General features: G+C 39.2%; 3 protein-coding genes across 4 annotated transcripts; 1 reads left to right on the top strand and 2 right to left on the bottom strand.

Moving 5' to 3' along the window:
• The first annotated feature begins 1,324 nt into the window (after positions 1-1,324).
• On the top strand, positions 1,325-8,581 carry gtf2f1 (general transcription factor IIF, polypeptide 1). 2 transcript variants are annotated; one of them, XM_083931663.1, is made up of 14 exons: positions 1,325-1,354; positions 1,895-1,967; positions 2,985-3,031; positions 3,498-3,570; positions 4,037-4,230; positions 4,487-4,657; positions 4,797-5,005; positions 5,147-5,294; positions 5,403-5,458; positions 5,693-5,824; positions 5,959-6,029; positions 6,649-6,787; positions 7,790-7,925; positions 8,070-8,581. In XM_083931663.1, exons 2-14 carry the CDS (start codon positions 1,956-1,958, stop codon positions 8,272-8,274), a joined length of 1,593 nt encoding a protein of 530 aa, XP_083787789.1. In that variant the 5' UTR covers positions 1,325-1,354; positions 1,895-1,955; the 3' UTR covers positions 8,275-8,581. The 2 variants fall into 2 exon arrangements, with proteins under 2 accessions (XP_083787789.1, XP_083787788.1); XM_083931662.1 differs by having other exon boundaries at positions 5,400-5,458.
• Positions 8,582-10,379: 1,798 nt separating this feature from the next.
• Positions 10,380-14,091, bottom strand: LOC310959529 (GDP-L-fucose synthase-like; the record flags this gene model as incomplete). The annotated part of the gene is made up of 10 exons (XM_083930904.1): positions 10,380-10,435; positions 10,627-10,726; positions 11,108-11,187; positions 11,309-11,375; positions 11,533-11,597; positions 11,712-11,845; positions 12,978-13,051; positions 13,435-13,563; positions 13,693-13,807; positions 13,937-14,091. The coding sequence occupies 10 exons, from the start codon at positions 14,089-14,091 to the stop codon at positions 10,380-10,382; spliced, it is 975 nt and encodes a 324-aa protein (XP_083787030.1).
• Positions 14,092-15,589: 1,498 nt separating this feature from the next.
• alkbh7 (alkB homolog 7) lies at positions 15,590-18,339 on the bottom strand. The gene is made up of 4 exons (XM_083930762.1): positions 17,979-18,339; positions 17,185-17,358; positions 16,920-17,044; positions 15,590-15,997 (listed from the first exon to the last, which is right to left on the bottom strand). The coding sequence occupies exons 1-4, from the start codon at positions 18,249-18,251 to the stop codon at positions 15,877-15,879; spliced, it is 693 nt and encodes a 230-aa protein (XP_083786888.1). The 5' UTR covers positions 18,252-18,339; the 3' UTR covers positions 15,590-15,876.
• Positions 18,340-18,796: the final 457 nt, after the last annotated feature.

Below are 18,796 nucleotides of genomic sequence, written 5' to 3'. Positions count from 1 at the left end.
CATAAATTGTTTAATAAAATGTTTGATTGTTAAAATAAATGTTGTTGGGCCTCAAGTTAAATGATCATGGCTTGGATATTCTTCTTGGATATTTCTCATTAAGCTCATGTACAGCAATGCATTAACATTTGATGGAAAAGTCTTTTTACGGCTCCTTTGCTATCAAAGACAGCATTTCTCAGTGTGTAAATATGTCTGAACATTTAGAAATGTGTCATAGTTCACAGACAGAAACACCTCGGGAGAGAGAGTGTTTGCTTCCCCTGTCATATCAATTTGTCTTGTAAAACTGTAACATGGTGGTGCATCTTTAGTGTATGTAAATAACTAACAAATCAACGCAAATACAAATGGAGGGGAAAAAAGACTGATGTTTTCAGCTATGCAGGCTATCATGTAAACATCTCGCCTGCCTGGTCTTGTTCACTTTAATTTGAAATACTGCAGTCAGATCATGAAAGATGCACAAAAGGGCAATTAGATTAAAGAGATACTTTCTTGAAAACAGTATTTAGACAAGATCAATGGCTATGTAACCACTGCACCAAGTAAGGGGTTCCAATAGCCTGTAATTCTACCTCTGTGAATAGTTTTTTCCACCTCAATTACATACTTGGTGTTGGAGAGAATAATACAAACACGACTGTCTATTTTCAGTTGTTCAATTATTTTTTATTTATTTTATTTTAATGTATTACCTCGAAGCTCAGTGGAGTTGACGTTTGACCTTCATATTTAGAATCGCTGCCCTCCAGTGGACACAGTGAGGAACTGCAATCAATTGAATTCATTAATAAGACATTTCAAATAAATGAATTAGAAGTATTAATATCAATACAACTGATATTGATTTACATACATACAACTCGATATTAGTGGGATTGTCCCACAGCAACAAAAACAATAACAATAACAATAACAGCAGTAGTCTAATTGGTAACTGTTAATAAGGAGTTGTTTGAATGACAATTGTGTGGCCTGCCATGGAGACCAGTTTACACTCCTGGACATGTTCATATCCATGTCGAAGCATACATCATAACCTAATAAAAAATAATGTTACCGATGATTAGTATTGTTAGGGCAGTCATAATTGGAACTAACTATTCATTAATATGAGTAGGTTATGCAAACTAATTATTAACTAAGGCATTTTAATAAACAACATCCACATCATGTAATGCATTAAAAATAACCAGCCCTGTTTTTGTGAGTGAATTTTTTCCACTTTCACTTCCCCTCGTGGAGACCATGGTGGGAACCATAGAGATGGACGGCTACTAGGAACCAATGTTTCGACTCTACGTTTCATCTCGACTATTCACAGGAACGGAACAGTGGAGTACGCGCACCGGTAACTCAGATGCATTTATTTGATATTAATGTCTAATTACTCTGTATTTCTTTATTTGCGTGCTCCTTCTACATGCACGCCATGTGAGTTTGAAGCTGGAGTATCCTAGCAACGGTTAGCATTAGCCATAGACTGCAGCCAAAGCGGATTGCTAGGCGTGTTGCTGCTGTTTATATTAGCATCAGGTGCTAACAATAACGGGTACATAAACTTTGGAAAATACCACGACGTTTTTTTGTTTCGTTTCACTATTGTATAAATACAAACGCTACACGAACGTCTTTCATGAAACGTTTATTTTTTATTCCTATTTTTTTATGACAATTATAAGGATTAATCCCATAACGGGCTGCTCCGGTGGCTTACTCTGAATGTGTCGTTGTCGGCTGCATCAGCGTTGAGTTACATCAACAGTGGCTGGCTTGGATAATCTTCTATTTGCCAACAACATGGCGATGCATTGGCGCTAGGCCCACTTTGATTTGGATTTAAATTTGACCTGGTTACGTCTATTATTTACGCAACTCTTCTTTTTTGAAGTGTATCCAACAAGTTTGAAGGGGGTGTTTATGTGGTAATAAATCCATAGAGACGACCAACGATGACTTCACTGGTAAGTTTTCACTCTCAACTACAAAACACAGTCTCACCTCGGACTGGACGATAGGGCCAAAATCTTTGACCCCGATCATTTCATATCTCTATAACGATATACATCACAATATAGCATGCTCTCTGGTGATTCATTAAATGTATAGTCATATGACATAACAACATGGTACAGCATGTTTTTATACTTCTGAGTGAATATGTAACAAATGAAAAATTATTATAAATCTTGAAAAAATGTGCAAAATATAAAATCTTTATGAATATAAAAATATTTTCTGAGAAATTTGAGTTAGTATGCGGTTTTTATGATCATTTTAGACAACAAAATTGTATATCACAATATCTCAATATATGATTTCATGATGATCCCGTTAATCTATAATAAGTTAACTGTAAGGTAGTTGTAAGTGCATAGCCATCACCTCTCATGTAGACTCAGTGGTTCTCAAACTTTGTACATGATGTACCACCTCAGGCTCTCTGAAGTCCCACCACTAAGACCAATGTTAAAATACAGCAGCGTAGGCCTGAATTATTCAGCTATGGACAGGAAGGTTTATTCCTAATCAGAAGATTATTTATTGCTGACTGTCTTCAGCCACAGCCACGCTGTAGAAAGGGGAGCATCAGAACTGACAGTGTTTTTAAACCAATCACTTTACCTCTGCTCACTCTCTTCTATCACACTTAAGCCTGTAACTCAAAAACGCCACTACGTAGCAGGCTGATATTGAGACAAAAATTTGACAGGAAATGCCAAACTTATTTAAATTTACATTTTACGAATCTTAAAAGTTTAAGTTTTTCTGAGTATTATATAAATTTAGTAATTAATTTTTCCTTTTTTTATTTTGGAGACTCCTTCGCGTACCACCAGAGAGAGCTAGAGTACCACCGGTGGTACAAGTACCACAGTTTGAGAACCAGTGGTCTAGGTGATTGTAGGCAGCAAAATCCCATTAGAGATGGAATTTAACAAAGAGCTGCTGAAGCAAAGAACTCTCTGTTTGTTTTACAGGGGAGCAGCAGTTCCTCGGCCACAGAATACACCGTGAGAGTCCCCAAGTGAGTAACATGGACTGACATGCAACTATCCACAGAAAAGTGTCTGGACAAACCTTGTTGTGTATCTGTGCAGGGATTTTGTGTACTTCTGTGTTCACATGGGTTTACTAAAGAAAGTTATAGTAAAATACGGATTTCAGAATTACTTATTTATGTTGAAATGTATTGGTCACTCCAAGCTTCACTAAATAGTGTATGTGTGTCTGTAGATTAAATGAATTAATGTGTATGTACCAACCTTTGTTGAAGCCCTTTACGCTGATGCTGAAATGTGCCTTTAGAAAATGGAAACTGATTTATTGGATTGTATGACGAATTGTTTATACTGTTGGTGTTAATGGAAATGTAGTTTTTTATCTGCATTACATTAGTTATGATCTGGCAACTATCCCTGTGACCCTTAATAGGAATATACAGGTAAAGATAATTACTCTTTCTTTGCATTTTCTGTTTGTCTGTCCCATAGAAACACCAGTAAGAAATACAACATCATGGCTTTCAATGCAGGAGACAAAGTCAACTGTTCAACCTGGACACAGGTAGGCTTCATGTCGATATTTCCACACATGACAGATAGTTTGAGCTGCGTTCCCTGTTGGGTGGAAAGCAGAGTCAGCACTGAGAGAAAAATGTCAAGCAGTGTGATTACCCTAGAAAGAACACAGATAAAAGTATACAGAAAATGTGGGGTTTCTGAGGTAACGTGGGTCTCGTGGGTCAATCAGCGAAACACCGGTGAAAGAGGGCGCCACTTGACAACCCGAAGGATGCCATCACTCACTTGACCACCACAGAGTCCCTTCGGTGCCTTTAGTGTAAATGTATTGAGGGATATCAACACCTAGTCCTATACAACAGATCTTAGAGGGATCTAGTCTTAACTGTAAGGGGAATTTCTTAGAAAACATCATCATTTTTAGAATTTTGTTTAAACTAGGTCACTGTGAAAATGGCCCCTGAAGTCTAAGAGGAGTAACTTAAATGAACTAACATCTCCCTTCCCAGGCTCGTATGGAAAGAGACATGAGTGCCCGGCGGATATACGGGGAGGAAGAGACGGCAGAAGGCGCGGCTGGCAGTGAGTTTGGCAAAAAGCAGCGCGAGGAAGCACGTCGGAAGAAGTATGGTATTGTAACACGCGAGTTCAAGGTGGAGGACCAGCCCTGGATTCTCAAGGTCAATGGCAAGGCAGGCAAGAGGTGGGGACAAAGATACTTCTTTTCCCTCTGATTCACTGTCATTTTGATCAGCGTATCTCTTTTTTAACCTGTTTAGGTTCGGAGAGAACACACATTTATGATAATATATCAGAAAGTGCCATGTTTTTGTATATGAGTTATTCACATAGCTCAGTCAACAACTTTGTCAAATTATCCCGATGAGACTGTATATGCAGGCCTGACAGGACCCCTACCGTTTGCAATACAGCTATTCTCTCCCTCTGTCTGTGTACAGGTTCAAAGGTTTAAAAAAGGGCGGTGTTACAGAAAATGCATCCTACTACATCTTTACACAGTGTCCCGATGGAGCTTTTGAGGCTTTCCCTGTCCACGGCTGGTACAACTTTACACCGCAGGCCAAGCACCGAACTCTCACTGCTGAGGAGGCTGAGGAGGAGTGGGGCAGGTGAGAGAGGAGAGTAACAGGGAGGGATGTTTTTTTGAAAGAAAAAAAAAACTATATATATATATATATATATATATATATAGTGTATATATACAGGTGTGTCAGACACTTAATATCAGACATTCGACTCATTTTACAGAAGAAACAAGGTGGTGAATCACTTCAGCATCATGCTTCAGAGGCGTCTCCGGGAGCAGGAGCGTGGTGGCGAGGATGACGAAGATGAAAATGAGAAGTCGGGGAAGAAGAAAAAGAAAGGGGGTGGGAGAGGGGGCGACCTGCGCATTCATGACCTGGAAGAGGACCTGGAGATGAGCAGCGATGACAGTGACAGCAGTATGGGGGAAGGTAAGACATAAACAGAATGGGGTTAAAGAGAGCCGTTTAAACAGGATTGTAGTATTCAATGATCCTTTTGCCATACCTTTTCCTTCCCTCTGTCATCCTGTGATTTTCTTTTTTCCACCCCTACCACTCTTCATTGGACAGATGGAGAGAGCAAGAAGGTTAAGAAAGACACAGGGAAGGGAAAAGGAAAGAAGAAGAAGAGAAAGAGCAATGACAAAGAGGCCCTTGAGGACAGCGATGACGGTGACTACGAGGGTCTAGAGGTGGATTACATGTCAGATGAAAGCAGGTCAGATGCATCTTGTTTTTGCACACAAAGACTTTCCCCTGTGGAAAATATTTTTGTTGTTTGTGTTTCTGCTTTTACTAGCATTTAATTCCGTTTTTCCAAAAGCAGTTCGGACGAAGAGCCTGAAAAGGGAAAGCTCAGCAAAGGAGAGGACCACCCAAGAGGTCAGACCAACTGCTGTTGAACATTACTGATTAATTATTGAATATAACAAAGGAGACAATTTGACTTAATGTATGTGGTATGTATACAATAAAACATAGAGCATATAAACTGGGCTTGAAGTTTGGCTGGTAGATAATTTCAGACGTATGAGTGTAATGAGCATCCTCACTCTCAAGCTTTTAAATTGTCGGCAAACATGTTTTTCAGTGCATTTCTGCATCTGTCGTTTATAGGGATCGATGAGGCGTCTGAAAGCGAAGAAGAGAGTGAGGAGGAGAAACAGAATGAAGAGGAGACAAAAGAGGAGGAAGAAGAAGATGAAGGCAAGAAAACCCCAATCCAAACGGAAAAGAAGAAGAAAAAAGGTACAGGCCTCATGGAGACAGATGAGGGTTAGGCAAAATACATCCTTTTAATGATGATGTTAAATGATAAATTTCAGTTTGATGCATAAAGACAAGTGAAATGATGTTGAGCTGTATGGTTCTGTGTGTCACAGACAGCAGCGGGGAGTCGGAAAGCTCAGACGACAGTGATATCGAGGGAGAGACGGCCTCTGCTCTGTTTATGGTGAGTGAGAGAGCGAGCGAGCATGCATGCTCCAATTCCTCCCACTGCACAAAGACGAAGCCAAAATATCTTGGATACGGACCATGTTGTCATTTTACAACCAGAGTCTGCACAGTAGTGATTGGCCGGTATCGAAGCAAGACCAACTGGTCAAAGCTGTCATCATGACATTTCACACAGGTTTTACTGTATAGCAGATTTTATAGCGTCAAATAACAAATTCAAAGCAAACTGATCATATCGTATTACCTACATAAAATAACACAAACCCTCTCAAAATGTATTTGAGGTATGCTTTGATATTTTGTATTTTTGTTATTTTACAATGTCCCATCCACTAAAATGGAGTGGGCAGGACTTATGACCTATATTACAGCCAGCCACCAGAGGGTGATCAATATGTTTTGGCTTCACTTTCATAGAGCTGTCAAGCCATCCATCTTTATATACAGTCTGTGATCACAACTAGTAAAATGATGAATATGTTCAATTACTGTAAAGAAAATTCTGTACATCAGAGGTCTTACTTACTGATTTTGCAGATGAACGTGTGAATGGTTCAGTATTACATTTTTCTTTTTGTTCTCATTAAATGTCTCGCTTTCTTTCCCTCTCTCAGAAGAAGCGCACGCCTCCTAAACGTGGTGGACGTGGCTCTGCAGGCAGCTCCAGGACTGGCAGTCGCCCCGGGACACCGTCCATAGACTCTGCCTCCACCTCCAATACACTCCGTGCTGCTGCCAGCAAGCTAGAGCAAGGTGTTTGTCCATACACAAATTAATTATCTAAGCAATAGCTCAAGACAGGTATGTTGGGATTATATAATACCTGCGAGCTAAGCTAGGCTCGACCTAACAACACAACTTTTATAATATGGTCAACATGAAAGCATTCCAATTTAAATAGATTATTATTTAAAAACAATAATGTACACAATAAAGTAGGCCTTCCTGGGCTGACTGGCTGCATTTATGGAGATGGATGGCTATGGAACGCCACCTACACAGCAGCTAGCATTCACCAAAGTCACACAAGAACACAAACAAACTAACTTCAGTAGTGGTAGACCAGCAACTCTCTTTTTCTGCTTGGTAAAATTACTGTTGTCTGTCAGTGCAGTCTGGTGGCCTTAAAGAGAGCAAAGATAACGTTCTCAGTTCCCCGTCTGATGCAAGGTTACTTTTTTTTGGAGGTGATACCGAATTGTGCAAATGAGTAAGATGGCATGGCTGTTGTATGTGGTTATTATACCACAGCTATGAGTTTTATAAATTAAATACCCATGACATAACCCATGGTTCTGGGGATTTCAGGTCCCTTAATTAAAAAAACTATTTAGGTAATTAAAGTACAGACCTGTGAATATTAGGCAAATTAGTTCCCTGACTAGTGAAAAAGCAACATGAAAAGAAAAGGGCCGCTGGTGGTCGCAGAAACACACTCAGTGTGTTTGTGTCCATCTGTTTTATCTAAAAAAACACTTAAAAAAATGAACCTGAGGTTTAGTTTCACTCCAACGACATTTCCTTCTGCATAATGAACTGCTGCATTTTGGATGTATTTGAATTTTGTGAACTCCTATTTGGTCATTTTGGGGGTTAAAATGCAACGAGTTCCTCAAAAGGTTCATAGTCCCTGGGGAAAGTTCCTGCAGTAGATAACCCCTAATTAATGTATTTATTTGAAGCTATGCCATCAGCGCTGACACTGTAGTCCCCCTTTTCATTGTTCTATTCCAACTAAATCTCTCTTTCCTGCAGGTAAGAGACAGACTGGTCCTAGCACTGACTCACCAGCTGCTAAAAGGCTGAAGATGGAGCCCAGCAGTCAGAGCCCTGTTCCTTCTGGGAAGAGTACACCTCAACCCCCATCAGGCAAATCCACCCCTAGTTCAAGGTACTTGACTGCTACCAAGCTCCTTTATACTCCTAAGAAATATTAATTATTTTATTATACTAAGATTACTTTGAAACTGAAAAATATAACTGGAGAATTGTGAAAAGGTAAAAACAGTGTTCTTTCTATCCATCCACTCCACAGTGATGTGCAGCTAACAGAGGAAGCTGTCCGGCGCTACCTGATCCGTAAACCGATGACCACCAAAGACCTGCTGAAGAAGTTCCAGACCAAGCGCACAGGTTTGAGCAGTGAACAGACTGTCAACGTGCTGGCGCAGATCCTGAAACGCCTCAACCCAGAGCGTAAAAATGTTAACGACAAAATGCACTTCTACCTCACTGAATAACCAAAGGAAGAGAGGTATGGAGCGGCAGGGTGGCAAGGATGGAGGGAGGGGAGGGGATTAAATGTACCTCTTCACTCAGACGACCCCTGGAAGAGAGTTTTTGTCTGTTTTAAAACCAGTTGCGTGTTATGCCATAAGATCATAAGTATAAACAGTCATCACGCTTAACAGAGTATTTTCTTAAACATCTGTAATTTGTTTTTCATACCCTGAAATCTCACATGAAATCATAGAAATCTTGTTAATGTTTATTTAAAAAATGTCTCAATCTCTCTTCTCGTTGTGTGAACAGTTTAGCCTAGAACTCAATGACTCAAAAGTCTTTAACTTGTTTTTCTTAGGCAGCATTCTTTCCAATAAAAGGTAAAATCGGCTGCTGTGTAAGGCTTGACTCTTTCTACCCCATCCCTCATATGTTGTTTTTATGGCAACTTTCTTTTGTCCTCATTAAGACATACTAGAACAAGCTGTTTCGTTTTGTTGTAAAGCAGCATGGTTTTGTAAAGACGAAAATACATCATTCTTGAGGAGTTCAAATAAATCATACACTAGTTCCTTATTTTGTTTGCTCCAAAGGTGGACTGACTTTGCTTTCAGCCTGCAGCATAGTACATCCACGATTGTGTAGAATTGTGTGTGAGCTCTTTTGGAGGGTGGTGTTCGGTTGACAGCCATTTGTATGTTATTTGTTTTGCAAAGTATTCCTTATTTGCATGTGAGGGATTACTGTGGGACTGTTTGGGACGAGTCCTTTGTATTCGTTATTTGATTATTAGATTATGATTTCTCGGACTCTTATCATCTCAAATTGAGGAAAAATTTCCATTAGATGTTTAAGAAAAGTAACTAAATGACCCCTATCAAAATACCTTAAAGGTCTCATTTTGTAAAAGTGAGATTTCATATCATAAAGCAAACTGAGGTGTTTTATACCTACTGACAAAGATATCAACACGCTCATTCGACAGAGAAAGCACACACTCAGTATGCAGAAACGAGTCGTCAGGACTTGAACCATGAAGTTCTGATGTCACAACTATACTAAATATACAGTAGGTAGAAAGTGCTTCCACAGCGCCGTTTCATTCATTTCCCGGCTTCAATGACGGTGCAGAGACACTGACACTACATTCACACTGCAGGTCTATATGCACAATTCCGATTTATTGCTCAAATCTGATTTTTTGTTCGGCTGTTCACATTACGTCTTTAAATAGGCCACGCTTCTTAAGGCCTGGTACAAAAAAAATACATTCTAGTCTGTATTTTCAGGTCATATCATCTTGACAACATTGAGGGGTGGAATTTTATGTATACGTTTTTTTTTTTTATTGTTCATGAGCAATTAGGGGCGCGACCTCTTGAGTGACAGCTAGCCCCTGGCCCTCACTTCTCCTCAGAGGTAAACGTCAGCCAGATGGACGTATCTCCCTCCCCACAACGTCACATACATGCCCTTTTCCTGGTAAGAGGAAATGAGGCGGAGTCAAAGTCTGACAAGATGGCGAGGACGATTGGATCAAGTTGAGAGAACGGACCCCGGCGGGTGCTACATCTATTTTTGTATACAGTCCGAGTACCACATTTAAAAGTGGCCCGATTCTGGTCCCAAAATGTCAGATTCAATGTGACTTGTGCTGTTCACACCGTCAAAAACAAATCAGATATGGGTCACATGAGCGAAAAAATCAGATTCCGGTCACTTGTAACTGCAGTGTGAACGTAGCCAGAGAGCTCAGATGTAGGAGATCTGGAAACCAATCAGAGCAGACTAGGCACAGAGGGTGAACCCAGTCTGCTCTGATTGGTCAGGTAAATACAAGTATATTTAGACAGACAGTATGAGAAAATATGAATATTAAAGCACGTAAACATATTCTAGTAGAAACACAAAATACAAGTATGTCCCTGAAATTCATCATGTCCCTTTTTTTTAATGTGAAATTCCGGAGAGATTAAAAGCTCCACAAAAGATATGTCCAGCATTGTTTATTGCGGCACTGCATTAACTAATATTGCACAGTGATAACAACTTCATTCTGCTCATCTGCTTGACACCAGAACCAAAGAATATTGTTCATTTTCAGCTCAGTTTTCAGTTCACTTCATGTCCGGGCAGTGTCATAATTGGCCACGAACCAGTCGCAGGTCATCTTTATAGCTAGAACAAGAGAAAAAAAAGAATCAACCTCACCAGGTTAAGGGTGCATGCAAATATGTATTCAATGCACCCATTTGTATGTTGAGAAGCACAGACATATCTTGCACCAAGTCACTTTAAAATTAAGTGCTAAAACAACAGCCTCATTGTACTTTTTTCTTATTAAGAAGTACAGTACGGCGAACTCTGACCTTCTTTGAGAGGTGTAAATGCGAGGTTGGGGAGGTAGCGTCTTAGCTTGGCATTGCTGGCTGTCTTCTTCATCTGGCCGTCAGACATAGCGGTGTCAAACTGATGTTAGGGGTCAAGGGGAGACTGGGCGTTTTGAGCTTAATAGGTATGCATACAGTATAGTAAAATTGAAATCAGTACATACAAAAAATAAAGCTTCCCTGAACCCGGTTGTTTAGGAACAAAGATCGCTTGAATTGCTCAAAAGGAACATTTTCCACAATCTCGACACTATCCTATAATTACATGTTTTGCTCTCAAACCAGCGGGTCCTTTTTTAGCTTTTGTAAAGAATCTCTTGATCTGAAGCATGTACTGTATATCCCAGGTTCACAAAAGCATCCCAGAAGTAAAATTATAGATGCATGATACAAACCTCAATATGATAAACTGGTCTATGGAAAGAGGGTAAAAGATAATTGGGGACTGTTGAAAGGATACATGTATTTTTCCATTGAAGTCCAGAGCCTCTGCAATCAAGTCCACAGCCTCTTTTATGGAGATTTCATCCTCTTTACCCACTGACATGAAATCCACAGTGACACAGTACATATAGTGAGTGTGTATAACACATCTGTGTTATGTTATGTAACAACTTCCCCTATTTTCTTTGGCATATCATAATACTCGCTAAGTACTCACCAGAGAGGATAATGGGCTCAATTTCTTTATATTCTCTCAGGACCCAAATGATTAGACGACCCAAATCCTGAGAGTAAACCGTCTACGCTTTAGGTTTTCATACTTATTTTATCTTAATAGTCAGAGATGCACTTGGCCAAGGTAGATACTGTATACAATGACATGTTCATATAACCACATACAGTAAAAGGTACTGTTTATATTAATACTATTAATACTCATACCAGAGAGTAGATGAACTGTCTCCTAGGAGCTCCAGAGCCACATACATTCACAGGAGTCCCTTCCTCTGTGAGAGAGACACAGGAAAATAGACTATTGCCTTTTTTTTGTAGTATTATTTGTTATTTGCTGCTCACAGTCCATGTGTATTAAGATTGATTAGTGCGTCTGAGTTAATTACTTTTGGCCTTGAATGTCTTGTTAACGAGCGCTGACAGCACATGACCATTTTCTATGCTGAAGTTGTCGTAGGGACCAAACACATTGGTCGGGATGACCGCTGTGTAACGATGACCATACTGCTGAAAGTATGCCCTGCCAACGCACAAACAGTAGTAGAGATATACTGTAACACAAATTAACACTTTTATGCAGGCATTCATGTTTGCTTTCCCACCCTTAGTGGCTCAAATGTGTGGAGGTCTAACAAGACTTTTTTCAGCTTTCAACTTCCCACCTCCAAAAATAAACAGCGTTAAAGGTCCCAAATTGTAAAAGAGGTGAGATTTTCATGTTTTTTTTTATTATTAAAAAGGCAGAGGTGCTATATAAAAGCTGTGAAACTATCAAATCGCTCAATCCACAAAAATTGCACACAGCCTGTATGCAGAAACTAGTGAAGCTAAAAGAGAGCGAATACGGCAAAAAACGTGTTCTTTCAACATTACACAGGGATCGTACAGGTGCTGGAAATCCTTGAAAACCCTTGAATGTTGGTGTGGTGTTTTCAAGGTTTGAAAAGTGATTAAATTTTGAATGAAATGCTTGAAATTGCTTGAAACGTATGTTATATGGGATGGCAAATATGATATATCAGAGAAAAAGAAGATCTGCATATTTGACAACAGCATTTTTTGACATGAAAAATAACTTTTGATGATTAACATCTAAATAGTTGGTTATTATATTTCTGTCGATCTATTAGTCGTCATTTTGTCTCAAAACATCATGTTGCTTGTATTTAAAAAAGCAACATGATGTGAACGTGTGCAATAATAAGTGTACTGAATACTGAGTATTGTACTGTATACAAATATGTAGTTTGTCACAAGTGCACCATGAAATGCTTGAAAAGTGCTTGAATTTGACTTTGAAAAAGTGTAGGAACCCTGATTTAGTATAACCCTGAATAATTCTTCATGTCATGGCAACTTAACAAGAAACTTAAGAGCTCCTTCTGCTTTGCAACATTCACAAACTAAACTGGTACATATCCACCTTTCTCAGTGTTTTAAAATTGTGGCTCTTTCCACGGTCACAGAGCAGTGTTGTATTTATTTAAGAGTGAAGGTGCAGCCACAAGTTAAATAAAAGCTACAAAAGACAAAATAGAAACGACTTGCCTGAATAGGGGCTGCCTCCACGGCCCTTTGTTGTAGATGAATGCATGTCAGATTCACCCAATGTGTTTACACCACACCCCTGTTTGCACTGCACAGCTGCTTACCTGTTCTGAACATCAATCATTCTTTTAGCATGTGAGTATCCAAAATTGGAGTCATGAGGTGGTCCGTTGTGTATCTATGAGAGTGGGGCATTACAGCAAAGATAAAGTCAAACCAATGCCTTTTGTCGATGAAATAATAATTGCACTTAATTTCATGGCTCTGTAGCAGCATTGTACCCTGATCATTATTGTCAGGGTCTGGTAGCATTTCTGATTGAGAATTAGGATCGCCCTTCTTTGAAAACTGAGTCAGTCAGTACCAGATCATATTGTCTTATAATATTGAATTTCTTTATTTTGATTTACAATAAGACGATACCACTTTAAAATATATATATATTTTCACCATTATAACTAATAAGCATATAGGCTAAAATAACTGATACGTATACATAGACAGTGTGTTGCTAAATCATTCAGAGGACCTACAGTACACCAACTAAACAAAAAATCGTACCATGGTCTCATCGATGGGGTATGTGGTTTTGTCAGGGAAGATACAACTGGACAGGCAAGACACGACCTTGGTGATACCCATCTCATGGGCTGTTTGTAGTACATTGTCATTGATTTTGATGTTGTCCCTCTGTGAAGGTGTCAGACTGGCCATTACAGTTCAAATACGATGTAGATATTATCTATAGACCCTGTTTTTACAGCATACCTGAGGTTAAAATAGATTTAAGGGGCTGTGATGGATCATTCATTATCTCACCAAAAAGTGCAGGTTCTCCTTCATGTGCTGATAGAGTCCTCCAACCTTTGCAGCCAGGTGGATGACATGAGTGGGACGATACTTCTCGAACACCGCCCGGGTCTGCCCGACATCTCTGTTCGTGTTTTAACACCACATTAATGTTAAATTGGATAGAATTCTGATACGCTAGTGTTGGAAGGCATCAAGACAAAATTTCATTGTGGGCATAATCAGGAACAAGAGTACAATTGAAACAACTTACACAAGATCAGCATCCTTAGAAGAAAGGAAGATCCATTCTTCTCCCTCCAGTTTCCCACCTTCCTGTTGCACCACATGCTCAATGGCTTTGCCCACCAACCCAGATCCACCAGTCACTAGGACACGCATTGGCCCCGCTTTGATCTCTGACTCCATCTTCTGTAGCTGTGCGGGCTCTTCCGAGTGACAATTACACAGAAAATAGGTGTCGTGATTTAAAAATAATTAGTTCCTCATGACATTACTATAAAATATGCTGCATTGATGTGCTCTAATAAAAGCAGGTGAACAAAATTAATATTATGAAAAGGAAAATTGTAGTATAGACAGAGAAGGCAGACACATTTTGGTAGTTGGGGAAAATAAAATGCACAAAAAAACTACTATCAGAGGGCAACCCCAAACTAGATATGGGAACAGCCAATTCCACCAAACCTCATGAATAAAATGATTGCTATAGCAATTGTGTACTTGGGGAAAAAATTTACCTTTACATTCCGAGACTACATCAAACATTGAATAAGATCTATACCCCAGAGATAGACTGTAAAAATAACATAATTCCAATCCAGCCCAAGAGTTGCAATAAACATACCCTATGCCTCAACTAATTTAGGTTTGATTTGATTAATCTTTCATGTTTCTTAGTCGTTTTCTGCAACTTATGTTTCTGTTATTAATTTAACATGTATGAAAAGTACACAACTGCAATGGACCCTCAATTGAAGTTAATTAGCTGAAATATGAAACAAAACAAAGAAAGAAACATTGCCTTAAAGCATTTTTGTCCTTACCGATGTGTTGGAGGACTGAAGTAAGTGTGGTCAGTCATCACTGAGGAGTGTCAGGCAGTCTGACAAGAACATTAACCTTTCACATACTATGTGTTATTAGTGCCTTGCCCCCCTCCCCTTCACTTTAGATTGATGAAAAGGGTTTAGGTGTGTGAGGTCATTTGAGACTCCTCCTACAACATGTCTCTGTCTTTTCATTCATAGAGAAGATGTGCTGCTGCCATCTACTGGTCATAATGTATTTTAGACCTAACTGTAAATGCAAATATGCATATATGTAGATAGTGCACGTAGCAAAAGTGAAGTTTTCAGCTGATTCAAATACATTAAGTTGAAGTACTCTTGGGATAAAAACAAAATGAATAATAGTTGCTTACAAACAAAACTAAGAATGCATCACCACTGACCAAATAACAGAAGTGTCCGTTTAAATGTTGAATTATTTTGTGTGAGCTTCTGTCCACCTATAAGATTAGGATGAAGTAATTCAAGTTTACATCAATTTAATTTGATCTATTCACAACAGTATTATGAAGAAGTAGAATAACAAACCAAAGTGATAGTAATACATAAAAGACACAAATCAGAATATAAGGATACTCTATGCCTTTTAATGTCAAACCAACAATCGTATAAAGACACAAATATTGTATACATTTAAAGCTGACATCCTTTGCAACATTGTCATTATTGAAATTATGTTCACACTACAGCCAAGCTGTTTATTTAACTCCCAAAGTCTGATAATAATGGGCTCATTCAGTTCATTATCATTCCTGAAAATATGAACACATACACACAATGTAATACACATCACTGCCAGTATGCTGGTTCATTTACTCTCCACTGTGAGGTGTGACTCAGCCCAATCAATATTTCTCAACAGCACAGTATGGAGAGTGACTCAACTGCAAAAAATCTCCTGGACACTTCACCATAGTTGTATATAATAATAATAATAATAATAATAATAATAATAATAATAATAATAATAATAATAATAATAATAATAATAATAATAATATATTGACCAAAAAAAACGTGGCTATTTGGGATATCTGCTTTAATATCGTATTGGTGATCATTGACATAATCCTCTAAATATAGGTTATGTTCTGTTCATATCCAAGCTGATTGGAGGTAAGCGTTAGCTCGGCAGGTTCCGACAGATGACAGAGATACGACGCAGCCGAGGCACTCTCTGTCCATCGAACACAGACTGCTCATCCTTCAGGATCTCGTGAGTGAAGTCAAATCTGGCCTGGTCCCTGTACAGGTGTGAATAGAACTGGATGAAACACTTTACTGCACTGTTTTAAAGTTAAATGTTGTTAGGTATTCTGCAGAGTATGGTCCTGTTCAGACCTGGCATTAACGTGCGTCTTTGGTGATCCGATCAAACGAGGGCAACTGTAAGACCGGGTGTGAATGCACCCAGACAGGCTTTGAGTTCCGATCGCTGAGACAACATTCAGGGCAGGGCAGTGTTCTTTTAATGGTGTGTATGTGAATGTTTATTGAGTTTCATTGAAGGGCTGCCTACTCAACTCAACTAAACGTAGCATTCTTAAATTGCATAAGCTGAGTGTGTCAACAATGTCTGAAAATTTCGAGTACATCAAACACCTTGGGCGATTTGGTGTCCCTGGAACACGCTAGGGCTGTGCGATATTGCCAAAATCTTCTATCCATATAAACGGTAGGTAATTTCATCTCTCAATAACAATATCTTCCACGATGTGACGACTTCAGTGCAAAATAAATATAATGTGGGAATGATCAGATCATAAAACGTCGCTCAAATGAGGATGTAAATATTGCCGTAACACAGTTTGGCCACTAGTTTTTTGACATCGCGATACAAACGATATGGAAAAATGTATACTATAGACATTTTAATAGTGTGAGGAGGATGTACCATATATCGTCATATCACCCAGCCCTAGAACATATGAAGCAAAAGAAAGTTTTTATTGTTTTCATTTCTTCTGGCAGACGAGGCCAGAACACATTTGGTCTTTACAAATGAAAATGATGTATGCATTTATTTGCATATAAAGCGGGTAAGTGAGATCCGATCACATGGGGTATTGACTGACTTCAAGCTGTCCAATTGTGATTGGCTCACCCAAGACACGTGTTAATGCAGGTCTGAATACAACCAACACCAAACTCCAGCATATACTGAACCTCAGTATGTAGAGAGAGCGTCGGGGCAGCAGAAGGTCCAGCCATTCGTCGGTGGCATCCTCCTTCACCAAGCGCATGATACTGTCTGACAGGAGACTCAAGCCAGCAATGGTGCTACCGCAGAACTTAAAAAGACAGAGGAAATGACAATTAGGGGTTTTCCCAATGGATACACCGCTGAGAATATTGTCCATGCACTAACTAACTTTTGTGATTGGTTTTTTTTTTTTTGTGAGGATGAAGAGAAAAATAAAGAGAAATCTACCTTAACACTGTCAATGTGGGGCTTGATGTAGCCAGTCTTGTCCAGATCTAGAATATGCACAGGCCCGAGGAGTGGACTACCCCCTGGAAACGCTACAGATCGGACTCGATTCAGGACCTCCTCACACTCTGCACCCCACCTTGCACGCTCAGTCTCTCTGTACCCGTGGATAGCCTAAACGAAGGGAAGTGAGCACAACCAAAGTCAGTGTTACTGTCATTTGAAAGGGAGCGTGCCTATGTTCCCACAGCCCTATGTTCCCACATTTCTGAGATTTTTATTTCAAAATAAGGGCCTATGTTCCCATATTTCAAATATTCTTTTCTAAATAAGGGCCTATGTTCCCACATTTCAAATATTCTTTTCTAAATAAGGGCCTATGTTCCCACATTTCAAATATTCTTTTCTAAATAAGGGCCTATGTTCCCACATTTCAAATATTCTTTTCTAAATAAGGGCCTATGTTCCCACATTTCAAATATTCTTTTCTAAATAAGGGCCTATGTTCCCACATTTCAAATATTTTTTTGTAAATTAGGCCCTATGTTCCCACATTTCAAATATTTTTTTTCAGAATTAGGTCATATTTTCCCACATATCTAAAAAAAAATTCCAAATTAGGCCCTACCCCCTAGAAATGTGGGAACATAGGGCTTACCCCATCTGCGTTGAGTGAATTGAGTGGACCTTGAACTACTTTTATGACCTAGGCTACAACTATTTTAGCCCCGGTACATTTGTTAAGACCCGTTTCAACTCTCAACCATACAAAGTTACAAATTAACATTACTTACATCGTCCCAATGGTCGAATTCGTAGCGTTTCTTCTTCAGGCCTGGCTCCAGCTCTCGCAGAAGCGCCACCTCCTCCTCCTCAGTGATGAAGCCCGTCCTCACCTCCATCTGTGAGCCGAGTCTCTCCACGAGCTCCTGGCTTGACCCGACGATGAGAGCCTCATCTCGGAGCGTTATCGGGCCGCTGCTGGCACAGGAGCTCAGACAGCGCTGGTAACCGGCGCAAACAGCTGTTTTTTGTATTCGTTTTAACACTGTCAGCAACAGTTTCATCCTCACGCATCTGGTGCTATTACTCAACCTCGCCACGCTGTCCTATTTACCTTAAACTGTGTTTTGGTCTTGTTGACAGAAGTCAAGTGTCTATGTGAGACGCCATGTTGAAAACGCGATGCATTGTGGGGGGCGTAGTCTTCCAGCAGTAAAACGCATACCGGTAAATCTTGTAGAGGATGTATCCGCCGAAGGAGCAGGTAGAAATAGAAAAAAAAAATGAATTAATAATACAAAATATTGTTTTATAATAATTATCTACATAATGTTGTCATCGAAATTATGGTGTGCCATTTGGCATACTGAGTAACCTTGGTAAGGTAATATAAGCCTACAGCCTTAAACATTTATCTGATTTAACATTTCATATATTCCTTTTAGAATATATTATAATATAATATATATTCTGTTATATAGAATGTTTCTAACATGTCTTGCATTGATTGTTTTTTTTTTGTATATACTTGTTAACTTTCATAATAAATAGAAATAGCAAAATAATTATCTACAATTCAGATAGACACAGACTCAGTCATTGCATATAG

This window comes from Echiichthys vipera, assembly GCF_963691815.1.
Source record: "Echiichthys vipera genome assembly, chromosome: 17".
NCBI classification, from domain to species: Eukaryota; Metazoa; Chordata; class Actinopteri; order Perciformes; family Trachinidae; genus Echiichthys; species Echiichthys vipera.
The sequence above is the reverse complement of the archived record's forward strand: the minus strand, read 5'-3'. Positions and strand labels throughout refer to the sequence as shown.